At 43.3% G+C, this 16,828-nt stretch overlaps 1 protein-coding gene across 17 annotated transcripts in view; it reads left to right on the forward strand.

The window, feature by feature from the left end:
- LOC125460725 (protein mono-ADP-ribosyltransferase PARP11) overlaps positions 1-16,828 on the forward strand; it is a 34,421-nt gene that overhangs the window by 11,489 nt on the left and 6,104 nt on the right. For 16 of the 17 annotated variants that reach the window (XM_048548516.2, XM_048548526.2, XM_048548519.2 and 13 more), the window contains 6 exons: positions 293-413; positions 7,475-7,550; positions 10,404-10,476; positions 11,759-11,889; positions 16,194-16,345; positions 16,467-16,782. In XM_048548516.2, the coding sequence (XP_048404473.1) occupies positions 293-413; positions 7,475-7,550; positions 10,404-10,476; positions 11,759-11,889; positions 16,194-16,345; positions 16,467-16,780 (867 nt within the window). In that variant the 3' untranslated portion in view covers positions 16,781-16,782. Of the gene's footprint in view, positions 1-292; positions 414-7,474; positions 7,551-10,403; positions 10,477-11,758; positions 11,890-16,193; positions 16,346-16,466; positions 16,783-16,828 lie in introns of those variants that run through there. The other variant, XM_048548527.2, reaches the window with a different exon arrangement.

Raw genomic sequence — 16,828 nt, forward strand, 5'->3', positions numbered from 1 at the left:
GTATTTCTTATCATTTTTAATATTCTATTTTCAAATCATATCTCATTTTAATTTCTGTTTTCATTCTATCCTAAATTTGTGTTACAAATAAATTAAGATCTACTTTTCTTTCAAAATAATGTTAAGAGTAAAAACTTTAGCTTTTAGAGGTCATTTTCTGCCAGTCACATGGCACATTGAACTGACATTGTCACTGCAGTAAGATTTGTTTTTGTTTTGTTTCCCAAAGATGGCATGGTGGTGTTAAAAATCAATTATGTTTTCTTAGATTTTCTGTGTTTTTTGTTTTCAGAGGGACCCAAATATTTCATGTTCTGTGAGCAGCGAAGATATTGATATGATGTACAGAATGAATCCTCAAGGTGTTATTTCTTTTTCCACTGCAAAATTCAACTACACGTTAGATTTCCAAGGTAAAGATCTTCAGCTAGATAATCTGTTTCTGTTCTTGCACTGCACCAAGGGTTGATGCAAATGAAAATTGATCCAGTGACAGTGTAAGATTGGTGATTTAAACAGAATATTGTTGAAAATCTACAGCAAAAAGAGATAATGGATAGAGCAGGGACAGGAATGGTTGTTGCAGGTTCCGGGATTTAGATGTTTCAGTAAGAACAGAGAAGATGGTAAAAGGGGCGGAGGTGTGGCATTGTTGGTCAAGGACAGTATTACAGTTGCAGAAAGGATGTTTGGGGACTCGTCAACTGAGGTAGTATGGGCTGGGGTTAGAAACAGGAAAGGAAAGGTCACCTTGTTGGGAGTTTTCTATAGGCCTCCGAATAGTTCCAGAGATGTAGAGGAAAGGATAGCAAAGATGATTCTCGATAGGAGTGAGAGAGACAGGGTAGTTGTCATGGGGGACTTCAACTTTCCAAATATTGACTGGGAACACTATAGTTCGAGTACTATAGATGGGTCAGTTTTTGTCCAGTGTGTGCAGGAGGGCTTCCAAACAGTATGTAGATAGGCCAACAAGGGGCAAAGCCACATTAGATTTGGTACTGGGTAATGAGCCTGGCCAGGTGTTAGATTTGGAAGTAGGTGAGCACTTTAGTGATAGCGATCACAATTCTGTTATGTTTACTTTAGTGATGGAAAGGGATAGGTGTATACTACTGGGCAAGAGTTAGAGCTGGGGGAAAGGCAATTACGATGAGATTAGGCAAGATTTAGGGAGCATAGGATGGGGAAGGAAACTGCAGGGATGGGCACATTAGAAATGTGGAGCTTATTCAAGGAAAAGCTCCTGTGTGTCCTAGATAAGTATGTACCTGTCAGGCAGGGAGGAAGCTGTAGAGTGCGGGAGCCATGGTTTACGAAGGAGGTGGAATCTCTGGTCAAGAGGAAGAAGAAGGCTTATGTTAGGATGAGATGTGAAGGCTCAGTTAGGGTGCTTGAGGGCTACGAGGTAGCCAGGAAAGACCTAAAGAGAGAGCTCAGAAGAGCCAGGAGGAGACATGAGAAGTTGTTGGCGGATAGGATCAGGGTAAACCCTAAGGCTTTCTATAGGTATTTAAGGAATAAAAGAATGACGAAAGTAAGATTAGGCCCAATCAAGGATATTAGTGGTAAGTTGTGTGTGGAGTCCGATGAGATAGGGGAAGCGCTAAATGAATATTTTTCAACAGTATTCACTCTAGAAAATGACAATGTTGTCGAGAAGAGTACAGAGATACAGGCTACTAGACTAGGTGGGATTGAGGTTCACAAGGAAGAGGTACTAGAAATCCTTCAGAGGGTGAAGATAGATAAGTCCCCTGGGCCGGATGGGATTTATCCTAGGATCCTCTGGGAAGCCAGGGAGGAGATTGCCGAGCCTTTGGCATTGATCTTTAACTCGTCATTGTCTACAGGAATAGTGCCAGATGACTGGAGGATAGCACATGTGGTTCCCCTATTCAAGAAGGGGAGTAGAGACAACCCTGGTAATTATAGACCAGTGAGCCTTACCTCAGTTGTTGGTAAAGTGTTGGAAAAGGTTACAAGGGATAGGATTTATAATCATCTAGAAAAGAATAAATTGATTAGGGATAGTCAGCACGGTTTTGTGAAGGGAACGTCGTGCCTCACGAACCTTATTGAGTTCTTTGAGAAGGTGACCAAACAGGTAGATGAGAGTAAACCGGTTGATGTGTATACGGATTTCAGCAAGGTGTTCGATAACGTTCCCCACAATAGGCTATTGTACAAAATGCGGAGGAATGGAATTGTGGGAGATATAGCAGTTTGGATTGGAAATTGGCTTGCTGAAAGAAGACAGAGGGTGGTAGTTGATGGGAAATGCTCATCCTGGAGACCAGTTACTGGTGGTGTACCACAAGGGTCGGTGTTGGGTCCACTGCTGTTTGTCATTTTTATAAATGACCTGGACGAGGGCGTAGAAGGATGGGTTAGTAAATTTGCAGACGACACTAAGGTTGGTGGAGTTGTGGATAGTGACAAAGGATGCTGTAGGTTGCAGAGAGACATAGATATGCTGCAGAGCTGGGCTGAAAGGTGGCAAATGGAGTTTAATGCAGACACGTGTGAGGTGATGCACTTTGGTAGGAGTAACCGGAAGGCAAAGTACAGGGCTAATGGTAAGATTCTTAGCAGTGTAGATGAGCAGAGAGATCTCGGTGTCCATGTACACAGATCCTTGAAAGTTGCCACCCAGGTTGACAGGGCTGTTAAGAAGACATACAGTGTTTTAGCTTTTTTTAATTGAGGGATCGAGTTCCGGAACCAAGAGGTTATGGTGAGGCTGTACAAAACTCTGGTGCGGCTGCATTTGGAGTATTGTGTACAGTTCTGGTCACCGCATTATAAGAAGGATGTGGAAGCTTTGGAAAGGGTGCAGTGGAGATTTACTAGGATGTTGCCTGGTATGGAGGGAAGGTCTTACGAGGAAAGGCTGAGGGACTTGAGGCTGTTTTCATTGGAGAGAAGGAGGTTGAGAGGTGACTTGATTGAAACATATAAAATAATCAGAGGGTTAGATAGGGTGGATAGGGAGAGCCTTTTTCCTAGGATGGTGACGGCGAGCATGAGGGCACGTAGCTTTAAATTGAGGGGCGAAAGATATAGGACAGATGTCAGAGGTAGTTTCTTTACTCAGAGTAGTAAGGGAATGGAACGCTTTGCCTGCAACGGTAGTAGATTCGCCAACTTTAGGTACATTTAAGTCATCATTGGATAAGCATATGGACGTGCATGGAATAGTGTAGGTTAGATGGGCTTGAGATCGGTATGACAGGTCGGCACAACATCGAGGTCTGAAGGGCCTGTACTGTGCTGTAATGTTCAATGTTCTATAATGGGAACTGCAGATGCTGGAGAATCCAAGATCATAAAGTGTGGAGCTGGATGAACACAGCAGGCCAAGCAGCATCTCAGGAGCACAAAAGCTGACGTTTCGGGCCTAGACCCTTCATCAGAGAGGATAACAGAGGAGATCTTGGTTTCTTCTCTTCTCTGCATAAAATATTGCAGATGCTGAAGATCTGTAATAAAAGCTCTAAATACTAGAAGTACTCAACATATTTGGCAGTACCTGTGGGAAGCTTGTCCACCTGAAACATAAACCCTGTTTCTCTCTGCATACTACCTGGCCCACTGGTATTTGCAGCATTTTCTGCTGGAAGAGCTGCCAAACTGAGGTTTGGAGAATAGGTCAGGTTCCCACTGCTGACTGTTCTTTGGAGCTTTGCTGAGAATAGGCAGGATTTGTCTTGCTGTGTAATCTTAGAAATGCATACACTCTGTCTTTATTCATAGTTCAGTTTGCTGAATGGATCAACAATAACTTGTGTTTGTATAGTACTTTTGACATAGTAAAATGCCCAAGACTCATCTCCACATTGTTATCAAACATAATTTGACAAATCTATACAGGGAATATTATGGCAAATAATCAAATGCTTGGTCTAAAAAGGTTGTTGTATGAAGCAGCTTAAAGGAAGAATGAGAGGTTTAGTGAAGGAATTCCAGAGCTTGGGATACTGACAATTGCAGGTATTCCTGCCAAGGATGCAGCAATTATAATAAAGGCTGCACAATAGATAGAATTGGGCAGGTGTAGAGATCTCAAAGAATAGTAGGGCTGAAGATGGTCAAAGAGATGGGTAAGCAGCGGTGGATGTAATTGAACATGGCAATTTTAAGTATGAAGCATTGATGGATGAAGTGATCATGGAAGTAAAGGAGCACAGATGTGATGTGTGAACCAGAGGATGTGAGTTAGGATACAAATAACAATGTTTTGAATTAGTCACAGAAGATCAAATGTAGGAGGCAAGTCAGAAGTACTTTGGGATTGTCCAGCCTAGAAGTGATAAAGGCACTGATGAGGGTTTTATTGTGGAAAAGCTGAGATGGACTGGAGTCAGGTCATTTACAAAGTAGGTGATCTTGTGGAGAGGATATGGAGTTGGAGGGTCAACTCAAGATCAAACAGGATGATGCCAGGTTGTGAGTTGTCTGGAAGACAAAAGGATGGAATCGTACTGGGGACTTGCTGCTCCAGTAGACTCAGCACCTCAGTAGCTGACGAAAGAACTGCGTACATTTTATGTTTAAGCTGCATGAAGTAATGGAATGTGGTAAAAAATAAATTATGATGCTGACAAGCTACTGTCAAGATAAAGCTTGGCAGTTCTATAAGTGTAACTGAGATCCCAGAGATAGAATTAAATCCTTGTCTGTTGGCTGAGTAACTTGTTCTTTTTCCCTGCCTCTAACAGTTTTACTTCTGCAAGATAGAAGCTGCTTTCTACTAGGTGGATGTTTTAAAGCATGTGCGCACTATAACCCCACCTCTTCCTCCGGTACATTGATGTCAACCCCACCTCTTCCTCCGGTACATTGATGTCACCCCACCTCTTCCTCCGGTACATTGATGACTGTATCGGTGCCGCCACTTGCTCCCCAGAGGAGCTCGAACAGTTCATCCACTTCACCAACACCTTCCACCCCAACCTTCAGTTCACCTGGGCCATCTCCAGCACATCCCTCACCTTCCTGGACCTCTCAGTCTCCATCTCAGGCAACCAGCTTGTAACTGATGTCCATTTCAAGCCCACCGACTCCCACAGCTACCTAGAATACACCTCCTCCCACCCACCCTCCTGCAAAAATTCCATCCCCTATTCCCAATTCCTCCGCCTCCGCTGCATCTGCTCCCACGATAAGACATTCCACTCCCGCACATCCCAGATGTCCAAGTTCTTTAAGGACCGCAACTTTCCCCCCACGGTGATCGAGAACGCCCTTGACCGCGTCTCCCGCATTTCCCGCGACACATCCCTCACACCCCGCCCCCGCCACAACCGCCCCAAGAGGATCCCCCTCGTTCTCACACACCACCCTACCAACCTCCGGATACAACGCATTATCCTCCGACACTTCCGCCATTTACAATCCGACCCCACCACCCAAGACATTTTTCCATCCCCTCCCCTGTCTGCTTTCCGGAGAGACCACTCTCTCCGTGACTCCCTTGTTCGCTCCACACTGCCCTCCAACCCCACCACACCCGGCACCTTCCCCTGCAACCGCAGGAAATGCTACACTTGTCCCCACACCTCCTCCCTCACCCCCATCCCAGGCCCCAAGATGACATTCCACATTAAGCAGAGGTTCACCTGCACATCTGCCAATGTGGTATACTGCATCCACTGTACCCGGTGCGGCTTCCTCTACATTGGGGAAACCAAGCGGAGGCTTGGGGACCGCTTTGCAGAACACCTCCGCTCAGTTCGCAACAAACAACTGCACCTCCCAGTCGCAAACCATTTCCACTCCCCCTCCCATTCTCTTGATGACATGTCCATCATGGGCCTCCTGCACTGCCACAATGATGCCACCTGAAGGTTGCAGGAACAGCAACTCATATTCCGCCTGGGAACCCTGCAGCCATATGGTATCAATGTGGACTTCACCAGTTTCAAAATCTCCCCTTCCCCTACTGCATCCCTAAACCAGCCCAGTTCATCCCCTCCCCCCACTGCACCACACAACCAGCCCAGCTCTTCCCCCCCCACCCACTGCATCCCAAAACCAGTCCAACCTGTCTCTGCCTCCCTAACCGGTTCTTCCCCTCACCCATCCCTTCCTCCCACCCCAAGCCGCACCCCCAGCTACCTACTAACCTCATCCCACCTCCTTGACCTGTCCGTCTTCCCTGGACTGACCTATCCCCTCCCTACCTCCCCACCTACACTCTCTCCACCTATCTTATTTACTCTCCATCTTCGGTCCGCCTCCCCCTCTCTCCCTATTTATTCCAGTTCCCACCCCCCATCCTCCTCTCTGATGAAGGGTCTAGGCCCGAAACGTCAGCTTTTGTGCTCCTGAGATGCTGCTTGGCCTGCTGTGTTCATCCAGCCTCACATTTTATTATCTTGCGCACTATACTTCATCATTTAATTTGCAGCATAGCTCAAATACCAATGTAATACACCCTAATTCTTCACATTAGATTCCTCCTTTAGTGTTTCTCTGTCAAAATGTCCAATTTCTTAACTTCTGTTTCTCTTTACTCATGTTCCATGGTTTAAAAAAAAAGCAAGCTACTGTTGATGCTGAAGATCAGAAATAAAGGCAGAAAATTTCTGAAATAATCAACTGACCAGTTAGCATCCAATGAGAACCAGTTAATATTTTAGTACTTCAGGTCTAGTTCTGGTGAAGGGTCTTCAACCCATTTTTGTTTTAGATTTCCAGCATCTGTACGGTCGTCCTTTTGTATTACAGTGATAGTACTGCTGATGGACTTGTATCATTTCATTGTTTCCTACTTTCCATCCCATTACAACTATTATCTCTCCTCATCCCCATTTTTCTCTGCCTCTGTATTTGCTCACAGCCTGTTAGATCTCTGAACTTCTTCCCTTCCTGATGATATTTCATTGACCTGAAACATTATCTCTGTATCTATTTCCACAGATGGTTTCTGATCTGCTGAGAAATTTCTGCTATTATTCAATCATATACATACTTGCTTTGATGTTATGTTCTTATAGATTATTTAGTCAGCTGCTGCCTTGTACTTCTGCGGTTAGAATTTTTCAACGTTGCTTTGTATTTGGGAATTCTTTACCACAGAGGGCTGCCAAGGCTGGATCAGACCATTTGGTATATTCAAGGCTGAGATAGACAGGTTTTTAATCAGTAAAGGAAGCAAGGATTATTAGGAAAAGGCAGGAATGTGAAGCTGAGGATTATCAGATCAGCCATAGACAAATGCATTTGTGGTCAATGTATCAAACTTCGACTGGAAGTATGAAAAATAATTGAAGTCGCCAATTAAATGAAAGATAGGTTCATTTATTCCTAATGTTTTATTCAAATAAATTCAATCTACAATGATTCTCTATTCCGAGTCTCTCAGTCAAACTAACATTTTAGATATAGACCTGCTGTATTGATGTATTAATGGTCAGATTTGGGTTGAAAAATTGCAAGTTCCAGTGATCGGAATATCCTTCTTTTGCAGCAATGAAACAAACCAATAAAGAAACAGGGAAACAACGACCAGTGAAACGTGCAGCCTTCTGTGTCACTGCTTTCAGGTCGGTATAATCTGACAGCAAGAATTTATAGAAATACGATGAAGCTTTCCTAATAGTTGGCTGCAAATTACTAACTTACTTATAAACCTACATTGATCATCTCATAGTCTTTTAAAGCCGTCATGTGAATATTGTCAACCGTCATGCAATAGAGAAGACCTTTAAATTAATTTAACTATTGATCAACAGAGAACCATAGACCAATGGTAGATGGAACAGTGCAAGTTAATATTTTGAGGATGAGGAAGATAGGGATAGGTCAAATTTACAAAGGAAGATTTAATTAAGTTACAAAAACAATCTTAAAATGCCTGCAAACCTGAAAATTTTAAGGGAACAGAAAAGGGAATTAGAAAGGGTGACAAACAATCTTAAGAAAAATTCATATAAAATATGATGGGCAGTAAAAGTGTTTTTTTATTGGCACCTTAGCATTAAAAAAGATAACCAAGATTGACCTGTGAAGGTACAGACTTGTTGAGAATTAAGGAATTACATGGAGAGGTGGCATGAATGAAATGGCAGAATTTTGAAAGGGATCAAGGACAGACTCACCTGGAGATTTTTATGCAGGACTATTTGCAGATGGAAATCTGCACTGCAACAAGTTGGAAAAAACTTTCAAAAAGGCATGCAAGTGTTTTGGCTTTATAAATAGATGACCGTGGCATGGAGACAGTCAAGTTTGCTAAACCTTTAAAAATCCTTAGTAAGATCTCAGTCGCCATATTGGGGTCAGTTCTGGACACTATTCTTTCAGAATGATGTGAAAGCTTTTTGAGAATAATTTCAGGGAATCTCATTGAAACATAAAATTCTTAAGGGGCTTGACTTGGTACATGCTAAGAGTCTGCTTTTATTTGTGGGAGAGTGTAGGACCAGTGGGCGTAATCTCAGAGTAAGGAGTCACATAATTAAAACAGATGAAAAGAAATTTCTTCTGAGGGTAATGAATCTGTGGAATTCTTCGTTGCAAACAGCTGTTGAGGCTGGGTCATTTAAAACATGCAAGGCTGGGATGGACAAATTTTTCATCAGCAAGGGAATCGAGACTTATTGGGAAAAGGCAGGAAAGTGGGATTGAGGTTTATCAGATTAGCCATGATCTTACTGGTGGAGCAAATGGCCTACTTTTGCTCCAGTGTCTTGCAAGGGACTTCAGTTATCTGGACAGGCTGAAAATTGGCTCTCTTGTATTAGGAATGGTCAAGAGATGACATTTTACATGGATATTTCAGATTTTAGAGAGAACTTACTGGGATAAATAATGAGATTAGTAGGATAACTCTTCATTGGCAGGGGAGGCATCTTTATGATGATGTAAAATAATAGCAGATGGGGAAATAATATACTGATCTCTGCCTATTTATTTCAGAACCCTCTCCCCATCCCCCTCTCTGATGAAGGGTCTAGGCCCGAAACGTCAGCTTTTGTGCTCCTGAGATGCTGCTTGGCCTGCTGTGTTCATCCAGCTTCACACTTTGTTATCTTGGTTCTCCAGCATCTGCAGTCTCCATTATCTCTAGGAATTAGAATTTGTTATCTGAAAAGGCAATGGAGGCAGATTTGATAGTCACTTACAAAATGTCTTAGATAGGTACTGTAAAAGAAATTTTTACAGAGCAATACTTAGATTTATACCTTACCACTAGATCTTTGAGTTTATTATAAGTTTGAGTTCAAAACAAAATCTGCCCTTGTTCCTCTGCCCTTCAACCTTTGTAACTGAAATTGAGCTGGCAATCTTTTATACTCCTCCATGCATGCTGTCCTCCAAGGTGAGACAGCTAGTTCACCCTGCATGTGGTAATCAAATTCCACTCCCAGCTAACATTCAATTTGACAGTTACAGAGACTGCTGAGCAATCCTAGCAGACCCTCCGGAAAATCTTTATGGTCCATAGTTTGAGATACACTGGTTCATGTTGTTTGGACTGGGGCTTTTGCCACAGAACTGACAGTGTTACTGACCAAGTCGAGCTCCCACTGAAATACAATGGCTTTTTACACTGCAACAAGTTTTTTGCTTCTTGAAGGCATCAATTTGTATAGAAATGCAGAGAAATCAATTAAAATTCCCCATCTGAATAACTAAATGAAAGGGCAGCATTCAGTGCAGGCAACAGGAGTTTCATTCACCACTAAGAGCCCTGCATCACCGGCTTTCCAGAATTAAGTATCTCTTTTCAGAACAGCAGATCTTCTCCAGGATCAAGGACCCTGTGGGTGGGAATCCGTTGCCCATATGACTCGTGCTGGTCAGTCAAAGGGCAGCATCTGTCCAGTCTAGGCAACATCCCCAGGGGAGTGTTGGCTGCTGCTGACAATGCACGCAGAGAACAGCCGTGAATTACACAGGAACCCAGGCTACAGTTAAGTGAGTGGGGGACGGGTCTACACCTCCCGCGCACACGCGCGTTTCGGAGTGTTGAGTGGCTTTCAGCATACCACCCACACGTGCGCGCGCACGTGCACCACAAATTCTGATCTGCCTACATCAAGCACTGAATTCCGATTAACGAGGAGACCATGCCTACATGTAACCCTAACAGTGTTTGCTTTTTAGAATTCTCACCTGGTAACTGCCCTGCCCCCTGATGGCTGAATGCCTGCAGCAGCAGAACAAGGCTATTAAGTGGACATTAAGAAGCACAGAGTCTTGCCCTCCCAGAATTGGAACAAATGTACGAAAGTTGATGGTGTACTCTTCAGGCCGTTGTCCTGCCTGAACAAATGCTGTCTCACCCCCTCCCCACCAAGGGTGGACATGTGTGGTTAGTGTGTGTTACATTTATCAGTTTATACCATTGCATGGTAACTTTGTAATGTCTGTTTGTTATGGCATCTTTTCAGTTTCATTTGTGGAAATGAAGATATTCCCATTCCTTTACATTGGGATAATATAGAACGAGACAAACCTTTTCAGGTGGGTACATTCAGGCAATTTATTTCAAAAGCCACAAGTGCATCATAACCTCCCAAACTAGAATATCAAGATAATAAAATGTGAGGCTGGATGAACACAGCAGGCCAAGCAGCATCTCAGGAGCACAAAAGCTGACGTTTCGGGCCTGGACCCTTCATCAGAGAGGGGGATGGGGGGAGGGAACTGGAATAAATAGGGAGAGAGGGGGAGGCGGACCGAAGATGGAGAGTAAAGAAGATAGGTGGAGAGGGTGTAGGTGGGGAGGTAGGGAGGGGATAGGTCAGTCCAGGGAAGACGGACAGGTCAAGGAGGTGGGATGAGGTTAGTAGGTAGCTGGGGGTGCGGCTTGGGGTGGGAGGAAGGGATGGGTGAGAGGAAGAACCGGTTAGGGAGGCAGAGACAGGTTGGACTGGTTTTGGGATGCAGTGGGTGGGGGGGAAGGGCTGGGCTGGTTGTGTGGTGCAGTGGGGGGAGGGGATGAACTGGGCTGGTTTAGGGATGCAGTGGGGGAAGGGGAGATTTTGAAACTGGTGAAGTCCACATTGATACCATATGGCTGCAGGGTTCCCAGGCGGAATATGAGTTGCTGTTCCTGCAACCTTCGGGTGGCATCATTGTGGCAGTGCAGGAGGCCCATGATGGACATGTCATCAAGAGAATGGGAGGGGGAGTGGAAATGGTTTGCGACTGGGAGGTGCAGTTGTTTGTTGCGAACTGAGCGCACCCTGCAGCCATATGGTATCAATGTGGACTTCACCAGTTTCAAAATCTCCCCTTCCCCCACTGCATCCCTAAACCAGCCCAGTTCATCCCCTCCCCCCACTGCACCACACAACCAGCCCAGCCCTTCCCCCCCACCCACTGCATCCCAAAACCAGTCCAACCTGTCTCTGCCTCCCTAACCGGTTCTTCCTCTCACCCATCCCTTCCTCCCACCCCAAGCCGCACCCCCAGCTACCTACTAACCTCATCCCACCTCCTTGACCTGTCCGTCTTCCCTGGACTGACCTATCCCCTCCCTACCTCCCCACCTACACCCTCTCCACCTATCTTCTTTACTCTCCATCTTCGGTCCGCCTCCCCCTCTCTCCCTATTTATTCCAGTTCCCTCCCCCCATCCCCCTCTCTGATGAAGGGTCCAGGCCCGAAACGTCAGCTTTTGTGCTCCTGAGATGCTGCTTGGCCTGCTGTGTTCATCCAGCCTCACATTTTATTATCTTGGAATCTCCAGCATCTGCAGTTCCCATTATCTCTGAAACTAGAATATCAATTCTGTTTTTAGCTCAACCCATTGCACAAAGCTTCAAATGAATACACAGAAGTCGCAAAACTTTTTGGCCAGTCAATGGATCAAAATCGAATCAAGAAAATTCAAAGAATTCAGAATCTAGACTTATGGGAATTCTATTGCAGGTAATACATAAGAAAATATCTTGTTTTTATTCTTTCAGCATCCACTTGACTGATTCATCAGAGTGTGTTTAAGCTTTTCTTTAATCCAAGGATTGTGCATAACAGTATTTACTAATGTTTCCCAAATTTGGGGCCAGAGTTTCTTTGCTCCATCCTGTGCCAAAATGTGTACTGATTTCTCATACAGCATTGAAGTAGGATGAGCAGCCCATCGTGTCTATACTGATAACAAGCACCAAACTACACTCATCCCATTTACCTGCACTTGGACCGTAGCCTATTAAGCCCTGGCATTTCAAGTACTCATCGAGGTACTTTTTAAATGTTGAGAGAGTACCTGCCTCCACCACCCTCTCAGGCAGCACATTCCATATATCTACCACACTCTGGGTATTTTTTTTTCTTAGATCTTCTGTAAACTGCTTGCTCCTCACCTTAAACTTATGACTTCAGGTCTTAGACACATCTGCCATAGGGAAAAGATTATATCCCTCAATCTGATTCTTCCTCAGCCTTGTCTGCTTCAAGAACATAAGGACTAGGAGCAGGAATAGGTCATCTGGCCTCTCGAGCCTGCCCTGCCATTTAATAAGATCATGGCTGATCTTTGAGACTAAGCGCCACTTACTCTCCCATTCACCATAACCCTTAATTAAGGAAAAGAAAATCCAGCCTATCCAGTCTGTACTCATCCCAGGCAATATCCTGGTGAATCAGATTTTACTCTCCAGTAAAATCACATCCTTCTAATTGTGTGGAGATCAGAACTGCACACAGTATTCCATCTGTGGCCTAACCAATATTTTATAAATTTGTTATGTGACACCCTTGCTCCTATATTCTACATCCTGGCTAATAAAGGCAAGAATTCTGCATACCTTCTTCACCACACTGCCTACCTGTGCTGACACCTTTAGGGATCTATGTACTCCAAAGTTCATTTGCTCCTGTCTGCTCCCTGGGGACCTAACATTTATTGCATATACACTTCCCTATTACATCTCCCAAAATGCATCAATTCATACTCATCAGTATAAAATTCCATCTGCCCATTTTACCAGCTGATCAATATCAGACTGTAGCTTCACTATCAATAACACCCACAACTTTAGTGTAATTTGCAAACTGATGAATTAAACCTTCTACATTCACATCAAAGTTGTTTATACGCATAACAATAGCAAGGGTCCCAGCACCGGTTCTGGTAGTTCACTGAGATAACAAGGTGTGGCGTTGGATGAACACAGAAGGCCAAGCAGCATCGTAGGAGCAGGAAAGCTGACATTTCGGGCCTAAGGGTCTAGGCCGAAAACGTCAGCTTTCCTGCTCCTATGATGCTGCTTGGCCTTCTGTGTTCATCCAACTCCACACCTTGTTATCTTGGATTCTCCAGCGTCTGCAGTTCCTATTATCTCTCCTGTAGTTCACTGCTTGTCACAGGCTTTCAATTACAAAAGTAATCCTCTACCATCACCCTTTGCATTTACAAATTTACGAGAACAGTACAGCACAGAAACAGGCAGAACTCCTGTCCTGCTCCAGCTGAGTTTGATCAGCTCCTCTCCCACTGCAGCTACACTGAGCTCAGTGCTCTCCAACTGAGCTCAATCTGAGCCCTGCTTGGCAGGTTTTTATGCCACCCCGCCCAACTTGCCAAAATAAAAGATGCGTCTGTGTTGATCTTGCCGATGGCTACTTCCAACAGAAGTTCTTCAAGAGTTTCATCAGTCTAAAGAAAAAATGCCACCGTAAAGCAAGGGTAAATCAGCATAAACAGGCAGTCTTGAGGAGGTTTTCTGTCCTTTGCTTTCAGTCAGATGTAGGAATAATTGATATTTGAAGTTGCTGAACCATCATTTATGCAAAGTAAACAGCATGTTTAAGAAAACGTGGTTGTGGAGGATTTCTTCGTTTAATTTGCAGCATTGAAAATATTAAGATATAGGAAATACAATGCAGATATAAGCAAAAAAAAGCTTTTAAAAATGCTGAGACCACTGCATCTAAAAGTTTGCATATGGACTTTTACCCTTTCAGAACTAGAATACATTCAAGAAATGTGATTTCTCTGGTACTTTTGCAATGAGGTAGGTTGCTAATGAACTCAGTGAGGATTGAAAAGACTTGAGTGGGATGGCGCAAATTAATGAGGGAATTTGAAACTACTGCTGGTCCTTTGTAAGATTGACAAAAACCTAGTGTGAATCTGTTGGAAAAATAAAGCCACAACTCCACTTATAGACTATAGTCGCACTGAGGCTTGCCAGGAAATGTTTGTTTAATTTTAATTTATGAGTTTAATCAGTTTGATTTTTAGGATGGTAAGATTGTCCTATGTGGAGAGATTACACTAACTGGGCCTGTATTCTCTTGAGTTAAGAATAATGAGAGAATCTTATTGAAACACGCAGAGTTCTTAACAGAGCTCAACAGGCTAGATATAAGTTTCCCCTGGCTAGAGGATTGGGGTAGGAGAGGGGGCATTTAGAATTAAGGGACAGGGTCTCAGAATAAGGACAGAAGAATCATACGCTGTGAGGAATTTTTTCAGTCAGATGGTGGTAAATCTTAGAATAAGCAATGTGGAGGCTTGATCATTTTGTGTGCTCAAAACAAAGAAGGCTCGGTTTCTAGTTATTAAGGGTAATAATGCATTGGGGTGGGGGGTAATATGGATAATTAATGTTGAGGTTCGGGATCAGCCATGATCTGATTAAATGCCGGGAGAGGTTTAAGGGCTAAGTGGCCTACTCCTGCTTCTATTTCCTATGTTCCAGTGTTGAAATATGTGCAACATAACACAAATCCAGTTTAGAGGCCCTCAACATATAATTTGGATTCTTGAAAACCATCTTGTTATTGATATCTGTGATAAATGTGTGTATGTTTTCTGTGGTGTTCAATAGAACTTTAATACGCAGAACTTAGAATATCAATAGTTTATCAAATGATAGATCTGACCACATGTCTCCTCCCTATGACCATCCTTCATGATACTTGTTGCTGGCAGAAAAAAACTGTCAAAAATTGAATAAATTCAGTCTTCCATAGATTATAGCAGTCCTTATTTTTAGATAAGATAAATTGAAGTGAAAGTGAAACTAAAATAGTCACTGAGAGCTGTAGGTTGCTTCTCTCGTTAGAGAAATATGGCTGGTGGTGAGCCCTTACCTGATGGTCACTATGGCTCAGGCAAGGTTGAGATGGTAGGAATTTCATGTTGTCCTTAACTGGTGCAGGAATTGAACTGGCATGTCACTCTGCATTGCAGAACAGCCATCCACCCAAATGAACTGGAAATGACAGTGCAGTTGAAGTAACATTATACGTTTTTTAAAAGTTTGTTTCATTTGGTGTGGGCATCACTGCCCAAAGCTGCCCATCCCTAAGTGCTCCCGGAGAAGGTAGTGGTAAATAGACTTTTTGAACCAATGCAGTCCTTTGTGGTGTCGTGAAACCAATCCCACTATTAGGGAGGCGACTGCAGCATTTTGACTAGTGACAGTGAAGAAACTGTGATATACTTAGAAAGCAGGATAGTGTGTGGCCTGGAAGGGAACTGCCAGTTTGCAGTGTCTCGATGTACCGGGTTTCCCATCAAGATAGACAATAACTAGATTATGCACAATGAATTCAGTTTCAGAAGCTTTTTTTAAAAAACATTGTTCGTAGGATGTGGGCACTGTCGGCTAGTTCAGTATTTATTGCTCAGCCTTAATTGCCCTCAAGAAACTGGTAGTGAGCAGCCACCCTGAATCACTTCAGTCCTTGGGGTTGTAGGGACATCCCCAATATTATTAGGAAGGGAGTTCCATGATTTTGAAGAAACTGTAGTATATTTCTAAATCAAGACGATGTGTTGACTTGAATTATTTCTGTTTCCCAACCCAAAGCCCCAGATCTCCTTTCGGACTTGAAGCCTGAGGGAGAGAGAGACTTTGTTGAACACCTGAAAATCCGCATACTGCAATCCTTTTCTACAATTATTCATTTCACATATTCCACTAAATCTTTCATGCACAACTTTTAATAAATCAGTGCTATTTGGCACTAATACACACAATTCAGAATGCCCCTAATTCAACTCAAATCGTACATTTTGATAATTTGTAATTATCTTCATTACACCACAATCTAACAGTCTTTTTACTGCAGGAGTTATATTCTAGTGTCTGTTACACCCATGCTTCAGACCTCAACCTCTAATAAGCTGCGGTGGGAGTTGAATAAAATGTTGAAAATGCCAACATCCTTTGCTTTATGTTTTCAAATTGATGTTTTGACCTTTAATTTTCCACTGCCAGGAAAAAAATTCACTTGAAAAAGATGAGAAATGGGATAGAGCTGAATGAGAGAATGCTCTTTCATGGCACAGGCAATGAATTTGTCGAAGCAATATGTTTGCAAAATTTTGACTGGAGAATAAATGGATTGCATGCTACAGTCTATGGAAAAGGTAAGCAGCAATTATGTCAGGAAATTTGATAAGAATTTCCCACTTTAATCATGTAGTGTTGTGTAATTGATGGATTCTTATACAAGGAATCTGTTGAGGTATGTTTTGAATCCTTACACAGGGACTTATTTTGCCCGTGATGCCTCGTACTCCAGCCGTTACTGCCGCACCACCGAAATGAATGAGCCATTCTTGCAGACAAAGTCCTTATCTGCTCCATTTCGCTGGCGATCGGATTTTAAGACAATGTTCCTCGCCCGGGTTCTCGTGGGTGACTATACCACTGGAGATCCCAAATATATTCGACCTCCTTCAAAGGATGGAAGTCTGGTGAACTTGTATGACAGCTGTGTCGACAATACAGAGAACCCAAAGATTTTTGTTATATTCGACTCTAACCATATTTATCCAGAATACCTAATTGAATTTACGTAATTGAAAATTACGCAATTCTTGCTCAAAGAAGCAGGGAATATAAATAAA

Source organism: Stegostoma tigrinum, chromosome 18 (assembly GCF_030684315.1).
Source record: "Stegostoma tigrinum isolate sSteTig4 chromosome 18, sSteTig4.hap1, whole genome shotgun sequence".
Classification (NCBI taxonomy): domain Eukaryota; kingdom Metazoa; phylum Chordata; class Chondrichthyes; order Orectolobiformes; family Stegostomatidae; genus Stegostoma; species Stegostoma tigrinum.